The sequence below is a fragment of the Pimephales promelas genome, chromosome 18 (genome assembly GCF_988280905.1).
Source record: "Pimephales promelas chromosome 18, fPimPro1.hap1.1, whole genome shotgun sequence".
Classification (NCBI taxonomy): domain Eukaryota; kingdom Metazoa; phylum Chordata; class Actinopteri; order Cypriniformes; family Leuciscidae; genus Pimephales; species Pimephales promelas.
Genome location: NC_142786.1, coordinates 18,138,878 through 18,161,007, shown reverse-complemented (window position 1 = coordinate 18,161,007; position 22,130 = coordinate 18,138,878). Strand labels below are relative to the sequence as shown.

The following is a 22,130-nucleotide window of genomic DNA, read 5'->3' as shown; positions in this document are numbered from 1 at the left end:
ATTGTTGATTCCGCAAGTTCAATATAGATTATAGGCCAAAAGTCGAATGAACGAGTACTTATGTCCTAGGCTGTAGTTGGCTGGAACACGCTAGCATTCTGCTATTGTGTGACGTCATCACAGTTTTGAACGGATTTTTAGAACAGATAAGTGAACTTAAAAATGCAATTTTCAGCTGAGTGTATTATCTTAGTCCTCCCTTTTGAATGCAACTTTCAAATTACTTGACAAAAAATTACATCCTGAGAAAAGTGGATTTCTGGGGGTGAAACCCCATTGACTCCCATTCATTCTGCACTCGACCGCGAGCGCCCCCGCATGGACAGAGACGTGTAACTGCAGCCAGTCCAGAACCCGGAAGTAACCAGCCAGTGCCAATTCTCTTCAATTAGACATTCTCTGCTGTTATTCACAGTCCTGCGGTGCTTTTGTCCTATTTGTGTGGGGGGAAAAAACATGCCAAAAGTGTAAGCGTGGACAAATGGAAGTCAGGATAATACGGATCATATTTATTTTGTGTAAGCAGCTGCAGTTTCACAATACATGCATTAAACATACGAATAACTGTAAATTGCTGCAAATATTTGTTTTCTTACACTTGAAAGGTGATTTTCACCTTTACAAATCTTTTCCATCATAGGTTTTGATTTTATGTGATTGTTATATTGGTAACACTTTACAAGGTTTGTTATAGTTAACAAACTTATAATGAACTGTAGGCTACGTTAATCTTAGTTAAAGGAGTAGTTCACTTTTAAAAAAACTTTTGCTGATAATTTACTCACCCCCATGTCATCCAAGATGTCCATTCTTCAGTCGAAAAGAATTAAGGTTTTTGATGAAAACATTCCAGGATTTTCTACATATAATGGACTTTAATGGGGTCCAAACAGTTCAAGGTCCAAATGAGAGTTTCAGTGCAGCTTCAAATGGCTTTAAACGACACCAGACGATGAATAAAGCCCCATCCACACTACCACGTTTTCGTTTAAAAACGGAGAATTAAAACGAATAAGATCTCCGTCCACACCAGCGTTTTATCTGCGTATTAGAAATGATCTCCATCCACATTAAAACGGCTGAAAACGCGGATCACGTGACCATTCACCAACACTGGGCATGCACGTGCCGGTGTAAACAGTGAATGACAATCAGGGAAGGATACGTCATGACTGATAACACCCAATCATAGAGCTAAGCGGGAGCCTCTGTGTCATCGTTTATAAACTATGATTATGACAACTTGACATTAAAGGGCATATTGCAGGTTAGAGGACCCAACGAGTCAATGCATATAAAAACAATGTAGGAACTAGATTTTCTTTAAAATATACGTATAAACACGCTACAGAAGCTTCTGCAGTCGTTTTTGTGAGAAAATTTTACTTCCGCGTCTGAAAATGGGCGTGGCGGGCGTGACGCAATGAGCGGGAGAGCCGTCGATTCACACAACAGGAAAACAATGGATCGCATGACATTTCGGACGCTGAGGAAATACTCGTATGACGGATCAAGCCATAAAGTTATGAGCCTGCTATGCTAAAGAGATCAGGGACAGGCCAGGATAATGTCAGACAGAATGGTCAGAGAAAAATTGAGCTGTGATGTGAGGAGAACCAGTGGAGAACAGGACAGGTGCCTTTTAGGTGAGAGACGTGCTTATAGTAGGCTATACACGTTCGCTAACGATATACACTGTGCTCACAATATTGTACAGATTATTATGATCCTATAACAGGTCAGCAGACATTAGTATGTTTAGGGTAGATTTATATACTATTAAATGTATAAAAACTTTACTTGAGTATATTTCTATACTAAAAGCATACTCAGGTAAATGTTTAATACATATTTTTCACCTAGGTTATAACATAAACAGAACATTAAAGATTTGAGTATTTAAACAACCAATTTTGTTTTTCAATTACAAGTTCTATTTAGGGCATGACATGACTAAGTTACCTATAACACTATTAGATGCCATATTGGTAGTATACGACGATCAATATTCTTGCTTCGGCATACCATGTTGAACTCCATCATATTGCGGGATGCTAATCATTTGATCTGAAGTGAACGCTACACACGACCGCGTTTCCCGAGCCGATGCAGAAGAGAAATCCCGTCTCTTCACCTGCTCAAACCGCACCAGGAACGAAAGATAGGCTATATAGCACCGTCACTTTTATTGTAATGGAAACTTGTGGACTCGATCTTGAAGTCCTGACAGGCTGGAGTTTTTGCAATCTCCACAAACACAATAATTTACCATGACGATGATAAATTAAAATCCAAAAACTATCGAAAGCACACTGACTGACAAGCGCTCTCACTGAACACCAGCCTACTCTCCACTGAGCCGAGGCTGCGGCTCCCTGATATGACGTCAAATGACGCGATGTTGAAAAAAAAGCCGTTTTTACTAGCAGTCCAAGAAATGCTCACTTTATCTTCTAAATTAGTGCCCTTATGTTGTTTTAAAACATTTTAAATCCTGCATTAACTTTTCATATGGTATTTTCATACAAGGTTATCTATAAATTTCGATTTTTTTTTTACCTGCAATATGCTCTTTAAAGGGTTAGTTCACCCAAAAATGAAAATTAAGTCATTAATTACTCACCCCCATGCTGTTCCAACCCCGTAAGACCTTCGTTCATCTTCGGAACACAAATAAAGATATTTTTGATTGAATCTGAGAGCTGGATCAGTCCTATATAGACTGCCTAAGGGACTGGCTCTTGTCTCGACGGCCCATAAAGTCATTAAAGAAAAGGTTTAAATATTCCATGTGCCTACAGCGGCTCAATTATAAGTTTATCAAGCGACGAGACTACTTTTTGTGCGAAAAAAAACATAAATAACGACTTTATTCCACTATTCCATTACTTCCTTATGGGCGCATGCGCGAGAACTGAGACGAGGACGTTCTCATTCGTCTACTTCTTGTTACCGGCTGCTCACCGCTTAGGAGTTTAACCGCCCCCTACCGTATAAGATGATGTGCTGATATAGCTGGAAGCGCAAAACTTTCTGTTTACAAGCAGAGGAAGATGCGCGCTGTACATACGCTTTTCAATTTGCGTATTTTCCGCACTATAAGGTGCACTTAAAAGCCTTTAATCTTCTCAAAAAACGACAGTGTTCCTTATAATCCGGAGCGCCTTATATATGGATCATCATTTTATACGGTAGGGGGCGGTAAAACTCCTAAGCGGTGAGCAGCCGGTAACAAGAAGTACAGTAGACGAATGAGAACGTCCTCGTCTCAGTTCTCGCGCATGCGCCCATAAGGAAGTAATGGAATAGTGGAATAAAGTCGTTATTTATGTTTTTTTCGCACAAAAAGTAGTCTCGTCGCTTGATAAACTTATAATTGAGCTGCTGTAGGCACATGGAATATTTAAACCTTTTCTTTAATGACTTTATGGGCCGTCAAGAGCCAGTCCCTTAGGCAGTCTATGTAGGACTGATCCAGCTCTCAGATTCAATCAAAAATATCTTTATTTGTGTTCCGAAGATGAACGAAGGTCTTACGGGGTTGGTACAGCATGGGGGTGAGTAATTAATGACTTAATTTTCATTTTTGGGTAAACTAAACATGACTGTTTTTCATCCTCTACACTGATGATTGTAGATCCGTCCAGCCAAACTGCCATTGTGTGAAATTTGCTGATGATACAGTCCTCTTGTCTCTGCTTTCCAGTAATGTACAACATCACGGACCAGCCCTGCAGGACTTTTTAATTTGGTGCGGAAAGACTTGTCTTGAGCTGAACATAGATAAAACCAAAGACATGATTGTTACCTTCTCACCCAAACAAAGACAATTAGCAGAGGCTGTCACCACTATTATTCAGCAGGAGCCAGTGGAGATAGTGGAGACATACAAATACCTGGGATCGACCTTCGATAACCTGCTAAGGTTTTCCACCAATACAGAGGAAATCCTTAAAAAGTGTCATCAGAGACAATATCTACTTAGGAAGTTGAAGTCATTCGGGGTTAACAAAGTTATTCTTAAGACATTTTATTATTCTTTCATTGAAAATGTAATAACTTTTTCATTTATCAGCTGGTTTCATTCCATCACTCTCCTAAACAGGAACCGTCTGTCGAGCGTGGTTAAGGTCTGTTCAAAGATCAATGACCAGCCTGTTCGTACTCTTACTGCCTTATGTGACCAACAGACTGTAAAGGTGGCACGTAGGATTATTAATGACCCCTCTCACATTCTGTTTTCGGAGTTTGAATGGCTATACCCTCCGCTTTGTCGGACACAGAGGAGGAAAGTAACCTTTATCCCGAGGGCCGTCCAGCTTATGAACTTGAACTTTAATAGGAGTTAATGATTTCTTCAGGTTTTAGTTTTTTAATGATATGTGCTGTGTAGTGTTGGTTGTGCAATGTGCTTATGTAAGCTACTGTAATGTGCCTTCAAATTTCCCCCTGGGGACAAATAAAGTGCTTGAATGAATGAATGAATGAATGAATGAATGAACTAACCCTTTAATGACATCTTTATAACTAGTACAATGTGTTCCACTTTACTTGAGGACAAGTAAAATATTCATGTCACAGTTATAATGGTGTCATAACAACCAAAGTTAAAACCAACCATAACATATGATAGGGTAATGTAATGTTAACACATTACAGGTTAACAGGTTATGATTTCTTGGTTATGTCAAGTTGTCATAACCAAGACATTTTTGTCTTAGTTAATGTCAAGTTGTCATAGCAAAGACATTTTAAACAATGTCAACTTTGCATTTAAAGTGTCATAATTTACCGAATGACACTTAATGACAACAGTCATAAACATTCATAAAGACTCCTTCATGTTCATGACAGGTGTTATGTCATGTTTATGACAGTGTCATGTCAGTCTTATGCACACCCCTTCAAATAAAGTGTTACCCAGGAGGGTCACGAACGCTCATCACAGATCAGAGCAAGGCGAGCATTTGTGCTTATAAAACTTAAACTTTGATATTTATTTTTGAAATCGCCGCTCGTTTCGCTAGATAAGACCTTTATTCATCGCCTGGTGTCGTTTAAAGTCCTTTGAAGCTGCACTGAAACTCTCATTTGGATCTTGAACAGTTTGGACCCCATTGAAGTCCATTATATGGAGAAAAATCCTGGAATGTGTTCATCAAAAACCTTCATTTGTATTTTCATTAAGTAACGTTAATACTGTAACAGATGTTTTACTCATTGTCAGTTCATGTTAGTTAATACATTAACTACTGTTGTGTTGCAGTTATATTTAATGCTGCTGTTTTAACGTCTTTCAGATCATAAAGGATCGAGTTTACTCGCACATCTCCAGAAATAAGTTCATGTGGAACGCCTTACCTGGAGGGCTGCTGGTTCTGCCCGAATACTCCACACACCTGGCGCACTACCCCTTCTATTACTACAACCTGGGTAAGTGCACGGTTTTCTAAATATAATATTGAAAACTAAAAAGTTCATGTTTAATGAAATTGCTTCTTTGCAATTATTTCAGCCTGGTCTCATCCCCAAGGCGTCACATACTGATGCCTTTGCCAATGCGCGTATACATCCAACGCACATGTTACCCTTTAGCGTCAATGACGCAGATATATACGGGCCAGAAGGCGCCTCCTAGTGGTGTAACCCTAACTCTATCCCAGACCTAAACCTACCCATAACCGAAGCGTGTTATATTATCACTAAAGGGTGCCATGTGCGTGGGATTTAGACACAATGTCAAAAGCAATGTCACCTATATGACGCCCTGATGAGAATGCGTTGATTATTTGCGAAATTCACTAGCAATTTCAGTAACACTTTATTCAAACAGTCCACTTTAGACATTAACTATATCTTACTTTGCAACTAGCATGTATCTATTATGCATATAGTAAGAGACCACTAAATAAATATGTTTTATACAGTATGAATGTAATACGGGCGCATTGTCGTCATCACATGACCTACCGTAACTTCACTGCCATTCACAAATCCTCTCCCGTGGCCTTATGGGATATTAACGTGTCCATCATATACACACTTCAGAATCTCACTGGAAATAGTAGATCACCCAGGAATTTTCACCTACTCTTTTTAGAGTAACTATATAGTAAGAAAGTATGCCATTTGGGACGCAGCCAAAGTGTCCTAAAGTTCGGTGCGCTGACTCTCTGTCCTCTGTGGATGTAGGGATCAGCCCGGGTCAGGAGTTCACTGCGGTCATTCATGCCACCTCACCTCTGGTCTCACAGTCTCAGCCAATCATGAAGCTCCTTCAGGTCGTCTCCAAATCCAAATATTGCTCACAGGTCAGTATTATTGAAATTCACAAACTTAACCCACTTCGGTCATTTTTGATAAAACAATTTAAAAAAAACTTTTTTTTTTTAATTTCCTTCATCGGAATGGTACAAAATAAAGTTTTGGTACTTGCTGTGTGAACACACACAACAAAAAAATAATGGACATGATTCGAACAGGTTAAAAGGTCCTGAAAAAAAATAGCCACACTTGTGCTTCTCACGGTCAAAAATGAGTGCATTGGAAATTAATAGGAGACGATTTCATCCAGTGGAAGCGTTTGGTACTGCAGCCAAACACAATGGCCCTGTCCCAATGTCCACACTACACTGACTTCCATACACCCCATTGACTTCCATAGTAGGAAAAAATACATACTATGGTAGTCAATGGGGAATGAGATCTGTTTGACTAAAACATTCTTCAAAATATCTTCCTTTGTGTTCAGCAGAACAAATAAACACATACAGTAGAGGAACAACATGAGGGTGAGTAAATACTGACAGAATTTTCATTTTTGGGTGGACTAACCCTTTAAGTGCGCTGATGATTGGGGGGACCAAGGATAGGGACCAAGCGTGCCGCACAAGCCCTCAAAAGTGAAGCGAAAGCGTCTCGATCGCACCCCCCTGTGACCGGTCCTAGTATATGTCATAAACCCCGCCTCCCCATGTTATTCAACGAGATGTGAGACCATCTAAACAATTAAATTACACTTCACATATCCTTTTGTCATTTACTGTAGTTTCTATCACGTTGATTTAATTTCAAGTGTTTGTTTTTAAAATAAGTTTGTTTTTAGTTAGTTATTTGATGCTATAAAAACGGTGTTTTGACGTCATGATTGACAGCTGTAGTTGACAGGTTCTCTGAGCGAAGTAGTCACTGAAGCACCAGCGGAATTTTTTTCATAATGTTGATTATGTAGTTAGTAGTTGTATTTATTTTAACGAGGTTCTGCAATCAGCGGACATCATTGGAGATGAACGGAGCAGACAGAGGCCGCTTAAAGTCCCCGTGAAATCAAAATTGAACCTACCCAGATAGCAAACTGACATTGAATCAACGTGGAAATATGACATCGAAACAACGTTGATCTGACATTGTTTTGCTCATCGAATTAACGTTGAACCAACGTCAGATGCGTCATTCTTTCAAAACTAACGGAAAATCAACTTGAAATCAACGCGTTGTTTCAACGTTATGAAAGCAAACCAATTTTCGATTTCATTTAGCTTTGAAGAATGCCGCGTCTGACGTTGGTTCAACGTTAATTCGATGAGCAAATCAACGTTGTTTCAATGTCATGAGAGACGTCGTTTCCACGTTGATTCAATGTCAGTTTGCTATCTGGGTATTTACTTTGTTAGCGCATATTACTAGTCTTGTGGTTAACAATTAATCCGTGCACGTAAAAATATATTAAAAAAATGTTTTACCTTGGTAATCTTTAATCAAAATCTGAAAAGTTACTTCCGGTCTGGAACGGTTTCTTTTTCTGATGACGTAGGTTTCACAGTTTGGGTGGGGAAACGCTTAACCACTCCCCTCAAACCGTTAGTTTGCTATGAGCGAGAGGTGGAGAGGAGGAGCGCTAGAGTAAAACCCTGCCCTCTGTTCAATATTCCGTTTCACTTGGAAATACGTCACAGCACTGGAGAAAAATCGTTTGCAACTTCCGGTTCACGGGGACTTTAAGAAAATGTGGGGCGTGTGCTTGCGATTGATTCTGCGAGAGTGAGGGCGGGGCCTTGATTTCGCGGCTTTACTTCCGGCTCACGACTGTGCATGTCTGGTCCCGAAAACTCAAGTGCGCAGACTCAAGTACCAAGATGTCAGCACCATATCGGGACACTGACTGGCGGCTTCACTTCTCTCCGATGGAAAAGAGAGAAGACATCCAATCATAGACATCTTTTTTACAGTCTATGATTGGAACACCCTACAGTCTTGCACCCTTAGCGAGAACATGCATAAGGGCGCAAGTGTGGATATTGGGACAGGGCCAATCCGACTGAGATATCAGGCTCAACTTTGTTTCAATTTGTTCAGATTTTTTCATAACAAAAAACGTAAGATTCTGTAACTTTTTTTAAGTTCACTTTTTAAAAGTCTTTAAAAAGAGATCAAACTTAAGTCTATTGCTCTACAGCATTCAAGATTATACAGAACAGTTCTATATGCTGTGATAGTGAGACTGTGTGTTCTTGTCAGATCATCATCCTGTGGAACAGTGAGAAGTCGCTCCCTCAGCGCAGTAAGTGGCCGCCGATGCCCGTGCCGCTTATCGTCACAGATGGCAGGAGGAAAGTGAGTATATTGAAGCGAGAGCACAGTCGAGTCGCGTCTGTAATTCAAATTCAATTCAAATGAGCTTTATTGGCATGACTTGTACAGTATTGCCAAAGCATTGGCCATTACATATGCAATGAACAAATAATCACAAAAATCAATTAATCAATTAAAAAAAAAAAAAATAAAGATTATTTTTTTTAAAAAGAAAAAGGAATGCTCTCTCTCTCTCTCTCTCTCTCTCTCTCTCTCTCTCTCACACACACACACCTTTTTCTCTGTGTTTGCAGACAAGCAGCCGATTCCTTCCACATGCTGCTATTGAGACAGAGGCGGTCTTGAGTCTGGATGAAGACACGGTGCTGTTGACCAGCGAGGTGAGATTTACTGTGAAATTACAATGTATTTCAGGTTAAAACCTTCAGAGTAGGACTTCTCTTGTATGTAACATCACTCTCAGAATTTTCTTAATTTCAGTAGTTTTTATAAGTTAAAAAAAACTGTTTTTACTGTGAGTTTAAAGTGCTGTTAAAAACTAAAATGACTAAAGAAACAAGATCACACCGTATTATTAAAGTGCATGTGCACACAGCATATAGGTAGATAGATAGATTCATTTATCTTTTTTGTTTCAGATCACCGTTATTGTGTTCATTAAGTGCATTTAGAAACTAACATGCAATTAAGTATCTGCAAACATTACATTTATTTTGCACTTGGGAATATGCTTTTAAAGTTTATTATTTCCGTATTCATGTTAAAAGTGTGTTATAAGGGGGAAAAAATAAAAACATTTTTGTGTTGCAAGATGATTGAATCTTTTAAATCTATTACAATTATAGAATGTTAACAGTGTTAAACAGTTTCATTTCTTACAGATGCACAGCTTTATAAACAACTTTATAATGTGAATTCAGTTTACACTGGTTTAAAGAATTGTTTTTCCTCTCTAATCCGACTCTACCAGATCAATTTTGCTTTCCATGTGTGGCGGAGTTTTCCCGAGAGGATTGTCGGCTACCCTCCCAGGAGCCATTTCTGGGACCCTGTAAAGAAAGCCTGGGGCTACACCTCTAAATGGACCAACGAGTACTCCATCGTCCTCACCGGAGCCGCGTTTTATCACAGGTAACGACACCGCTGACACATGCTTAGGGGCGCTGCTAAAGGATTTTGGAAAAAAAATCTTGAAAAAAATGACCATGAAAAAAAATCTTAATATGGCCCTCAACACAGCTGAGACTTTTTTTATATTCATTTATATAAAATGATGCAATTTTATGGTATTTTGTCAATCAGACAATTGAACTCCATCCCATGTCCACACCCATAATTTGTCCTCTGTCCGTGCACCCGCTGCACCCTGCTCTATCGTAACGTGCTAACTTGTCGAAAAATGCTAGCGCAGAGACCTGGGGCCTCATATCATGTACAAAGCAAGCGTACGCTGTCAACATTGAACATTGAAAATAAGGGACATTTCCCGGAATCCATCCCCAAAATAAGGGATTTATTTTACGCGATTCTTAACCACAAACCGTAAAAATAAAGCACTAATCATTAAAAGTCTAAAGAGTTTATAACTAGCCTACATATGTGTGAGAGAGAAAGAGACAGTGTGTCATTTAAAAATATATATGTCAAGTTCTTCTCCTGTTCAACTTCCAAAGGACACAAGGACAACTCAAATTTCCAACTCAATCACTTTTATTTTGGCTTTGTCAGGTGATTGTTCTGTTCAGCAAATTAGGTTGTAAACCTTTAAAAGGTGTGAGAACGAGTGTGTGTTCAGGAGCATTCTTGCTTTTTTGAGGAACTGAAATAGACTGAGCCGTTGACCAATTAAACCCTTGTCTAAAGCCAATGGCACAGTGTTTTTGTTTGTTTTTCAAAGAGCGCGATACTAATATGCCCCTATACACATTTAGCTTATTACACACACACAGGAGCAGCAGCACACAAACCAGTCAAATATTAAAAATAAAAGGATTACAATCTAAAAGAATATTATAAAGATATGGTGAAATCCGGCTTGTCCCGTAGATGTTCTGCTTGCGCTTTAACTTCACACACACACACACACAGCTTTAACCTCATGCATGAGTAGATTTGTTTCCTCGCTAGAGAAGCGTTCAGTTTTTCCACTATCACATTCCCTCATGTAAATAGCGAATCCGCAACTGGCTTTTAAAGGGAATGTGAGCTGAGACTCTGATTGGTTTGTTGCTTGTTGTTACACCCAAAACACACCCATTACTCACTAAGAGAACAGAGAAGAGCCTTTTAGATCATGCACCGGGAGCGTCGACCATTTTACCGTCGTTAAACCAGCAGAAGAGGATTCGGACACTCCATTAGTGAGCCGTGCGCTTTACACTGTGTCCTAACTACACGCGACGCGGCGACGTGATAAAAGGTATCTTTTCCATGTTAATCAGAGTTTTTGTCCTAACCAGACGCGACGGCGACATGCGAAGTTTCTAATTTAGAAACAGTTCCTATTTCTGTGACGTTGCAGCTGACAGATCCGCCCACAGAGAGATCTCATTGGATGGAAGTTCTGCGTGTCATGAATATTTAGTCAGAACATGTTAAAAATAGTTAAAAATAGGTCACTGTGCCACAAGCGATAACGGATAATTTACCTGAGAATTTGAAAGCATAGCATTCAAAATGAATTCTATGCAAACATACAACTGTACTTCATAACAAAATTAGTCAATGAGTATATTTTGTTAATGTTTTGATTTTTAATAATGTTTTTTCTTGATTTGATTATGTCCTTACCCATTTCCAATGCGAGTGCGGGCCAGCAGTGCACTTTCAGAGAGACTCCGCCCACACGCTGTTCTGAATAGCTGTGATTTTTGATTGACATGTGGCGTCTCAGTTGCGTCGCGTCGCGTCTAGTGTGGACAGACACACTTGCAGTCACTGGAATTTTATTGCATCGCATGTAGTTTGGACACAGTGTTAGACCTGCGCTTACATCCTTAAAATAGGGCCCTGAAGTCTCTCCCTCTTCATCGGCTTCTAAGCGGAGACTCTCGCTCATGTGCTGATGCTTCTGTCTTACAGGTACTACCATCACCTGTTCTCCCACTATCTGCCCTCCTCCCTGCGTGCGCTGGTGGATCGCACCGCTAACTGTGAGGATATCCTGATGAACTTCCTGGTCTCCTCTGTGACACACATGCCACCGATTAAAGTGGCGCAGAGAAAGCAGTACAAAGAGATGCCGACCCTGCAGGTAAGGCCAGAGCCAAGCTTACACAGCCTTAGCAGAGCATGCAAGATGTTCATCATTTTAACAAAGAGGAATCCAAAAAATAGCATGTTATTTTTTAAGTTGTATAACGGAATTAACACAATTAACCAGTTTAAAGGTTTACACACACTTGAATCTTAAAGAAACCATATTATACTTCTTGTTTTCAGGCTCTACTCGAACAGGTTGATTTTTTTCCTCATATTCTCCATTGTTGCGGCTCCTCTCTTCCCAGTCTGTCAGTAACGCTCTGTTTAGTTCACTACTATAGTGTGATGCATCGTTGAAGAAATCAACTGGCGAGTCACGACTGTTTCCCAAAACTGTATTGTTGCAAATTGGTTCATTCAACCACGTTGGCTAATGATGTCACGCATGTGTTGGAGTAATAACTTCTTTTAATGAATCTGTTTGAGATCTAATTAATGTTAGATGTTTTGCTATAATTTACGAACATGGCATATGAGGAATATTTCAAATTTTTCTCAGTTATTTTGCTGTATTTTAAGATTCAATCATAGACTTGTTCTTACACACTAGAGCTCGTTCACACACGCGCACTCTTCAACAGCGACGCTTTAATCTCTTGACAAACTAAAAGACGTAAATGACATTTGTATGCATTCTTAATAAAAGATACAGATTGTAATGAATGTCAGCTTGCTTATTTTTCTCAAAACCATGATTTATTAAGTCCATATGTCATGCAAACAGCTCGAGATCTGTCGCTCACACACACAACTCTGTGATGCTGTTTGCGAATGTTCGTTTCGAAAAACACAGACTCGTTGAACTGCTGATAACGACAGAACTCGTGACCATAGTTGGCTAACGATGCTTTTGGGAAACGCACCCCTGTTTAGCTCCTTCTGAAAAGCACACTGTGCACTGATTGGTCAGCTGGATCAGTGTGTTGTGATTGGTCGAGTGCTTCTTGTGTGTTTGGGAAATGCCCCTTACCATAACCTCCAGTTCAACACACTACTAACAAATTCAACCAGGCCCCGCCCCTTTATTCTGCGTATGAATTATTATAATGAGGAATATTGTGACGTGTTCGTTCAGGAAGAAACTCAAGACTTCAATGAAGGCGTTTCAGGAGTTCAGAAACACTGATATAGAGAAGAACTCCTGCTGGAGGGATTGTGTGTCATTAGCCGTATGATTCACGACTGTTTTTATGTGTATGTTGTGATATTTGTTATTAAACTGCCCAATGTTCATCAAGTAAAAATCATCCAGGTCAAACACATTCTTTGGTTTTGTCTTCTGAGAAACATACATATTTTCTGAAGGACAGCCCTAAAAATTAAAAATGTACACATCATCACCTTCTCAAAAGTTTACACCCCCTTGCTCTTCGGCTACGTCTACATTAATCTGGATAATTTTTAAAAATGGCGTATTAATTTACACACTAGCGAAAACACTTTACTGACGGTAGGCCAAACCACTGAGAAAAAGATGTGTTTTCATATGTATCAGGATTTGTACAGATTTTTTTTTTTTACCAATACTTTGCGTTTTTCTTACGAACAAAGTTAACACTGACAAATTTTCACTGAATCAATTCAGTGTGGAGGACATAACTGATACCAAATATAAAATTGATATACTCAAGAGAAACAGATACACATACATAAAGAATAAGAATAATAAAAAAAGGAACTATACAAAATGTCATAGATAGATGATTTACAGGAAAAACGTGTCTATTGAAATAAAGATAATTAAAGTGTCTATTTAAATAAAATAAAAAACAGAACCTGCAGTCCCATATGCCTTGATCTACATATTGCTATACTCTCCTATCCTATACCTTTAGATCCTAAATGTGATGTATTTTTGACATCTTATTTTCTGTCTCCTTCAAAGGGCACTAAGATGGTGTGTACACATCATCGTTCTTTTCAAAAGTTTACACCCCCTGGCTCTTCGGCTTTGTCTACATTAATTCGGACACTTTTGAAAAATGGCGTATTAATTTCACTTCAACGCTCTGCCCACACTAGCGTTTTCGTCCACACTGAAAACATCAAAAACACCTTACTGACGATAGGCCAAAACATAGAGAAAAACATGTATCGGGATTAGTATAGACTTGGTCATGTGTTTAACATCTTATTTTCTGTCTCCTTCAAAGGGCACTAAGATGGCGCCGTGGGCGAACCCAGAGCACTTCACCCAGAGGCAGGAGTGTGTCAACACCTTCGCAAGCTGGTTTGGTTACATGCCTCTAATGCACTCTCAGTTTCGCCTGGACCCTGTGCTCTTTAAGGACCATGTGTCTGTTCTGCGCAAGAGGTACAAAGACCTGGAGCGAGTCTGAGCCGAGCCGAGCGCAGTGGAGACGGGTCCCGGAAAGATACGGACTCATCTCTACCCCTAAGCTACTGGCTGCGAGCCTGTGATAGCCAGTCGGTGGACACGAGAGGGGTTTTCCTTTTATGACCAGTTCTCCACATTTGACTGACAGCTTCATGGATGAGAAAATATCACAGATCTGTCAATCATTCCAGCTGCTGTTTCATTGGAGGAGTGTGTAGCGTTATGGTGCTGTGGACTAACACACGGCAGCAAGTCGCCAAACAACTGAAGTGGTAATTACATGACCAATAAAATAATTCCGAAATGCAAACTGTGTGTGGATGAATTTGTAAAAAGTATCTTTTATTTTGATGTTTTGTAAAAAAAAAAAAAAAAAAAAAAAAAGATCCAACATGGGTCGTTTACAAATAACATGGGCATTTCTCTTTTCAACAGCAGGAAATTAGGCAAGAAATAATATTTTTTTGTGACAAACGCATTCATTTTTCAGACAGTTTAAAGTTGAATTAGGTTATTAGAATAAATCATTTATTAAAGTACATATATGGGAAAGTGTATCAGATGCACAAGCAAGTGACGATTCTTATGAATTGTTCATAAAGATTATCTAACTCTGGAGTTAGTGGTTTGAATCACTCTGACATCTGACTGAATAAACATTACTTACTGATTTGGAAACTGGAATTACTTTCAATGGTGTCCATCTCCAAAATAAGGCTTTTAGAGATTCATTCATCAAAGGAAGATATTTTGAATAATGTCGGTAATCAAACAGTTTATGTACCCCATTGACTTTCATAGTAGGAAAAAAATACTATAAAAAGTCAATGGGGTACATCAACTGTTTGGTTACTGTCATTCTTCCGAATTTAAAAACAGTATATTCCGAATTTAGAAACAGAATATCTTTCTTTGTGTTTGGCAAAAGAAGAAAAATCATACAGATTTGAATTAACTTGAGGGTGAGTAAATGATGACAAAATTCACAGTATTTGTTCAATACTTTGTTGAAGCACATTTGGCACAAAGTCTTGCAACAAGCTTGGCACACCTATTTTTGGGCAGTTTCTCCCATTCTTCTTTGCAGAACCTCTCAAGCTCCACCAGGTTGGATGGGGAGCATCAGTGCACAGCCTTTTTCAGATCTCTCCAGAGATGCTCAATAGGGTTCGAGTCTGGGAAAATATAAATGATCCATCACCAGATCCAGATCCCAGAGTGTCCATAATTGGTGAGCTCAGCACACAGCACATAAGTGAGCAGCTGGTAAACCAGTAGCTTCATGTTGTTGATGGAACCAGGCCAACTCGTTTAGTTGTTAGTGGGCTATGTTATGGTTTACTGTTTATTTAAAGGAACACTCCGACTTTTTGGGACTTTAGCCTATTCACCTTACCCCCCAGAGTTAGATAAGTCCATACATACCTTTTTCATCTCCGTGCGTGCTATAAGTCTGTTTGACGCACCCACCGCTAGCCTAGCTTAGCACAAAGACTGGATGTGAATGGTTGCAGCTTTCATACTAATCCAAATGAGTGACAAAATAACGCAAACATTTTCCTATTTACATGTTGTGGTTTGTATAGTCACAGAGTGTGCAAATATCATGGCCATATGAGACACAGACATCTTTTGACCGTATAAATACTATATTTTCTGAAGGGGAAGCACTGCTACTTGGGCAGAGTGATAACAATCACCTGAGACGCACCGTGACGAGGAGCAGAGAGTTCGCTTCGCTCAGCGTTGGAATAAAGAGTCAGCAATTACTAACGTTAGATAGAAAAGCAAGGTTTATCATGGGTGTTTGCTTTATTGTATGAGCAGTGACAATTAACAGGGGAGACCAGGTAATACAGTACCATGTTTCATTGATTTCCAACCAAAAACGCACCCAGATTTATAAATATCACATGAATAAATAATTATTATTACAGGAATCAATATATTTTAAATGCAATTTATTAGCTGAACCAAATGTATTCAACAGTAAATACATTTGCCTATATAATATACAGTATTGCATTACTATAGGATAGAATAAGGGGAAAGTAATAGCACAAATTGTTTTTGCACAATGAACTCACAGCCTATCGTACCCTTTTGCACGCTCAAGTTCGTTATTTCCATGGTTATTTCAAATTTAGGCTACTAGGCGCGCCGCGCGCAGGGTGCAAGTTCAACGCGGTAAACGCGCTCGTTTTTTTTTTCCCAAGCGCGTCCGCACCGCATCAAGATAAAAACATATTCATACCCTAATCATGTAATAGTGTCACTAACGTTACATTAGATCTGGCTAAAGGCACTGTTACAGTAGGTCATCTAAAAACACTTACCTCAGCCGCAGGTGATCCACTTGTCCTGTCTGTGCTATCGATGGGATGGCCGTATCCTTTAGCACATTATGGTCCGTGTGGCAAATTCCATTTTTTCAAAATAGTCGTCCTCATTGAAATGTACCGAGCAAACCCACATGGAAAGAAACTATATGAGGATATATGCGCATATATGAAACCTATATGCAGTTTATATGCACATATATGCTGCATATATACAGCATATATGCACATATATGATAATATATATGCTGCATATGTGTGTATATATGACACATATAGGCAATTTTAGGTGCATATATGCACATATATGATAAGATATATGCTGCATATGTGTGTATATATGACACATATAGGCAATTTTAGGTGCATATATGTGCATATACAGGCCATATCTCCTGCATTGCTTCTTTATATCCACACATAAGTGCTATACAAGAGTATCCTATACTGTAGCTCATGGCAGGATCTGGTCATTTGTAGCTCATCCACTCCAAACAATGCTGGGTTGTTTGAACCCAAATTTGGGTGAAATATGGACAAACCCAAATGTTTGGTTAAAAATGTAATTTCAAATTTTAACCCAAATTCAACTTTCACTTTCACTTTTTCAACTGTACATTTTTTTAATTGCATTTTTAACCCAACATTTGGGTTTGTCCATGTTTGACCCAAAGCATTTTTAGTATATGTCACTATATTGCTCAAATAAATAAATATTTATATACATATCAGAATGACTTAGTGGAAAAGAAGGAAATGTATAACAAAAGGGTTTGTTGTTTTTTCATTTTACCAAAAAGCCCTTTTTCCAATTTCAATTTCAAGTCACTTTCCCATACACATCCACACATTCACCGATACATCCACCAAATGCAATGCAAATTGCAATGTTTTCTGTATTGTCTGAATGCAGTTTTTTTTCTGGCTGAAAGGTCATTACAGTCAAAATGTAGCAAAAAAAAAAAAAAAAGTTAATAGAACGTACATTCAAATAAACATCATCATCCCACCACCATCTATCTGAGCAATTCACAGTGGTTAATAAATTCGAATGCTGCTGCACTGCCGATTGGCCGCTACAGCGCCCCGTAGTTGATGACGTCACCCGCCTAACGCTTGACGTTATCCGTATCCGGTGAGATGAAGTCAAGTTTCGCGCCGGAAGATAACGGCTGGGAGTAAAAATTGTGATTTCAGCATTGGAGATCCTCTAAGTCCTACTTATCACCAATCGTAAGTATTCCTAATTTTATATTTATTTGCAGGGTGGAAATTGCGGTGGCAGAGAAGTATAAACTTAGCATTTATTTTTTGCCAAACACACCTGTTTCAGCCCATACACTTCCTATGTTGTTAGCTGGTGAGGTAACGTAACGTTACTGTGGGTGCTAAAATAACTTAGCCGTTGATAAGATTCAATTTAGAATTAACGTGTATTTATTTGTTTCTTTCTGGAGGAATTCGTAGAGGGTTAACAAAAGTCATGGCCTAGAGAACATAACGTCATGAGAATAAATTATACTTCTCTGCCAACGGCTCAAGAAGGCAATCGGCTCCAGAAAAAAAAAATACCTGTGGAGTTTGAATTTGGTCGAAATTGGTGAAAGAAAGAGCCGTTTCAATGGGCTTTCCTTTACAGTTGCAGGAAATGTCTTTCAAATAGTAAACATTAACGTTAGGGCATTACTATTTTGATTAAGTGATTGTAATTGTCTTTTTTTTTTCTTTATATAACCTCTTTCTAGAATTACCTCAAATGAAAAGTTACCTCGCCATTATTGCATAAAAAGGTAAGTTCCTCTGATTTTGCTTTTTAAAATTGTTTCTCTAGCAGAGCTGTAGACTGATGTTGGGCTGATTGATAGTGTTAATTATTTGATTTAAGTTATTTGCACTTTAATTTATTGAAGAGAATAACTTTTATTTTTCTTCTATGAACAAGACTGGAAGGAGTCCTGTTGAGGATTTAGATTCCTTCTCTTTTGAAAAGTGCAACCGGTGAGTAACCCCCTTGAATTTTTATTTATTTATTAATAAATATCCCCATCCCCACCCCGACACCCTATCCTCCTCCTCCTCTCCTTTAAGAACATTTAGGGCAATTATTAATTTGTTTCATATTATTATTTTGTTTCATATTATTATTTTGTTTCTTTATCATTAATCTGCATTCATACATAAAAACATATAAACTATTGGGAAGCTAAGCATAAGAATCAATATGAAACAATGCCAATAAATGAATAAATTATTTTTCAGATTGAAGTTATAAAGGGCTCTGGGGTGTTTTGCCAGGCAGAAGTGTGGAAAGCAGCCCTCCTTGCCACCTCTGCTACTGCCATGGTGTGGAATCTGCTGCTGGGCACATTTGATCTGGAGACTTTGCTGAAAAACAACCTGAATGGTACAAAACATTCTCCTAATCTCTTCTGTCCGTAAAAAAACAATTAATATTCTGTGGAATAAATTATGTTTGTGTGCGTGCATACCATCGCTTTTTTACTTGCCATTTTTGTATTTCCTTGCACCTCAAGAAAATGTGATGTGTATATAAAAAAAGTATTGCTTTCACAAGCTTCATTTTAACCCCCTTTTATAATAATTTTGAAATTTTACTTTAAGGTGGGAAGCCAACCAGAGGGGATGGGGAGCAGCTGGTCGCCCTTGACCAAATTAAAAAGGCATCATTATTGGTGAGTAAATGTATAAAAGTTTTGTTTTCCCTTCTCAACGCATTAGGATTTTATAAGTTCACCACTTTAACCATAGCCTACTTGTATCAATGTTTATTAGGCATCAATTGAGACTGTATAAGGGATTATTGTTACTATATCTACTTGGAACCTATAATACTAATTCATCGCTTGCTCAGTTCTTGATCCTAACTTTCCTTTTCTTAAGCTACGTTTCAGATTTTTCAGAATCTTCAGAATCTTCCAATTGACATGTTTACATGACGCATTTTTTAAAATGATCAACCTTTTATCAAAAAATATGTGTCCGATCACATCTGTACTGTAAGCACTTTGGGTTCCTGATGAAGTACTATATTCTTCTTCTTCTTCTTCTTCTTCTTCTTCTTCTTCTTATTATTATTATTTTTGTCTTCTCTAGATGCTACATTGAAGAAGTGTCCGTCAGCCAGCCGAGGGGAGATGGGCACGTCTATCAATTCAAAGCTCATGGAGCTGAGAAGATCAAAAAGATTTTTTTTCTATCCAGTTTTTTTGTCTTATTTTTGTTTTTGTACTATTTGATCTTAAGTAAATAAATAATCTAAATGCATACATTTTGGACTATTATTTATGTTGCCTAGTAGCTATGGATTTTAATAATTATTCTAATATAGGTAAACATGTTGGTGCATGTATAAATGCACCTATATGTGCACATATATGCGTACATACATGTACATATATAGGTACATGTATGCATGTATATATGCACCTATATGTGTACATATATGCATGCATACATGTACATATATAGGTTCATATATGCACAAATATATGCACCTATATGTGTACATATATGCGTGCATACATGTTCATATATGCACCTATATGTGTACATATATGTGTGCATACATGTACCTATATAGGTGCGTATGTATGTGTTCATATATGCATGTATATATGTACATATATGTGCATATATGTACATATAATATAGGAAAACGGCCAATTTTATATATGTCACATATATTAAAAACATATATCAAAACCTATATTAAAACATATATGTCTATATAGGTTTTTTCCATGTGGGAATGTCCCTTGATAATCTTAGGTGTGTTTGGATAAATATCCAGAGTAAGCCATTTCTTCATCCAGTCAGCGTTTTTAGTTGGAATTCTGTGAAACATGGTATTACCTCCCCTGTTTACTGTCGCAGCTATTTACAATAGAGCGAAAACCCATGACTCTAAACTAGTGTTGTCAAAAAACTCGGTACTTCGGTACCAAGTCGGTACTAAAAAAAAAAAAATGTTACGGTACCAGCTTTTCTAGGTACCGAGTACCAGGTTAATCCAGTTCTGTTCTAGACGCGATGTCTGAAACGTGCACAGTTGCGTCCTCTTCATAACGCTGATATGGCTCTCTCTCTCTGAATCCACTTGTTGAAAGGAAAGGAGGAAAGAGCCACATATGGAAATATTTTGGATTAGGCTAATAATGTCACGTTGCCATAAGAGGCCGATTACATGCAAATTCGCAATTTCAAATATAGGCGCGAGGCAAGCGCGCTCCTAATAAAAACTCGTTGGCGTTGCATAGCAACGACAGACGCCGCGTGAGAGCAAGCGCTTTGGAAAGAATAAGCACGCGCAAAAATATAATTAAAAAACACGCGCGACATGTGAACGGCCTCTAAAGTGCTTTCGGGGTAGTTTTACGAGTACATGAGCACAGTAGTATCTACCCGACACCAGAGTACTATGGTATTAGTATTGTCATTTAATGTCAGTGCCAGTTCTAGGCGTATTCTTGCCTTTATAACTCAGCAGGTTTAAAAAGCCTTTTTAAAATTAAATATGAATGCAGTTTTAGATTAATAAAAGGACAGTCAAGTCAAATAAAACATGTTTTATGGTAATGCTACAAAGATACCATTCATCAACATTACTTAGTTATCAACACATTGAGTGAACGATATATTTTTACAACATTAATTAATGTTTGAAAATGTTATTTATTACAAACACCTGATTGTTCATGTTTGTTCACTTAATTCATTGTGCATTAAATAAATAATGGATTAAAACTTTACAAACAACTTTAAAAATGTGTTAGTGTATACTATTGTTTATTTTAGGTCATTTTATCTAATCTTTTTCTAAAGTGTTTATAATACAAATGTACAGTTTCCATACTTGTAACCGTGATAAACACTTAAATATATGTAAATTTAAACTAAGCTTTGGTACCGAAATTGGTACCGAGAACCGTGAATTTTAACTGGTATCGGTACCGAATACTGAAATTTTGGTACCGTGACAACACTACTCTAAACTACGCTTTTACTATTTATAAATTGCTGACTCTATTACCCAAACACTGAGCGAACTCTCCGCTCCTCACCACGGCGTGTCTCCGGTGATGCGGTTATTACGCCGTCAAAGTAGCAGTGCTTCGCCTTCAGAGAATAGTTCCCAGGTTTTATACGGTTAAAACATGTCTGTGTCTCATTTGACTTTGTTATTTGTACATTATGTGACTATACAAATCACAACATGTAAATAGGAAAACGTTTGCGTTATTTTGCCACTCATTTGGATTAGTATGAAAGCTGCAACCATTCACATCCAGTCTTTGTGCTAAGCTAGGCTAGCGGTGGGTGCGTCAAACAGACTTATAGCACGCACGGAGATGAAAAAGGTATGTATGGACTTATCTAACTCTGGGGGGTAAGGTGAATAGGCTAAAGTCCCAAAAAGTCGGAGTGTTCCTTTAAGTTGTTCGCATAGTTCTGAGTCCCAGGATGAAATTTATTCCCAATCAGATAACCCATTAAGCTTGTAAAACACAGACACAGGTAAACTGCATAGAAAACCGTAAAAACACTGGCGCCGCCATCTTGGATTTTTTGTTATGTCTGAG

General features: G+C 38.3%; 1 protein-coding gene and 1 long non-coding RNA gene across 4 annotated transcripts in view; both read left to right on the top strand.

Annotated features, from left to right (window-relative positions):
- ext1c (exostoses (multiple) 1c) overlaps positions 1 to 14,501 on the top strand; it is an 89,811-nt gene extending 75,310 nt beyond the window's left edge. For 2 of the 3 annotated variants that reach the window (XM_089122912.1, XM_089122913.1), the window contains exons 7-13: positions 5,301 to 5,433; positions 6,193 to 6,311; positions 8,518 to 8,613; positions 8,886 to 8,972; positions 9,563 to 9,723; positions 11,674 to 11,845; positions 13,739 to 13,972. In XM_089122912.1, coding sequence (XP_088979038.1) covers positions 5,301 to 5,433; positions 6,193 to 6,311; positions 8,518 to 8,613; positions 8,886 to 8,972; positions 9,563 to 9,723; positions 11,674 to 11,845; positions 13,739 to 13,957 — 987 coding nt within the window. In that variant the 3' untranslated portion in view covers positions 13,958 to 13,972. Of the gene's footprint in view, positions 1 to 5,300; positions 5,434 to 6,192; positions 6,312 to 8,517; positions 8,614 to 8,885; positions 8,973 to 9,562; positions 9,724 to 11,673; positions 11,846 to 13,738; positions 13,973 to 14,006 lie in introns of those variants that run through there. The other variant, XM_039659344.2, reaches the window with a different exon arrangement.
- Positions 14,502 to 17,652: 3,151 nt separating this feature from the next.
- On the top strand, positions 17,653 to 19,815 carry LOC120487657 (uncharacterized). The gene is made up of 6 exons (XR_016147399.1): positions 17,653 to 17,763; positions 18,276 to 18,320; positions 18,473 to 18,528; positions 18,790 to 18,934; positions 19,153 to 19,223; positions 19,645 to 19,815. It is a non-coding gene; the product is annotated as an uncharacterized LOC120487657 (long non-coding RNA).
- The last annotated feature ends 2,315 nt before the right edge of the window (positions 19,816 to 22,130 follow it).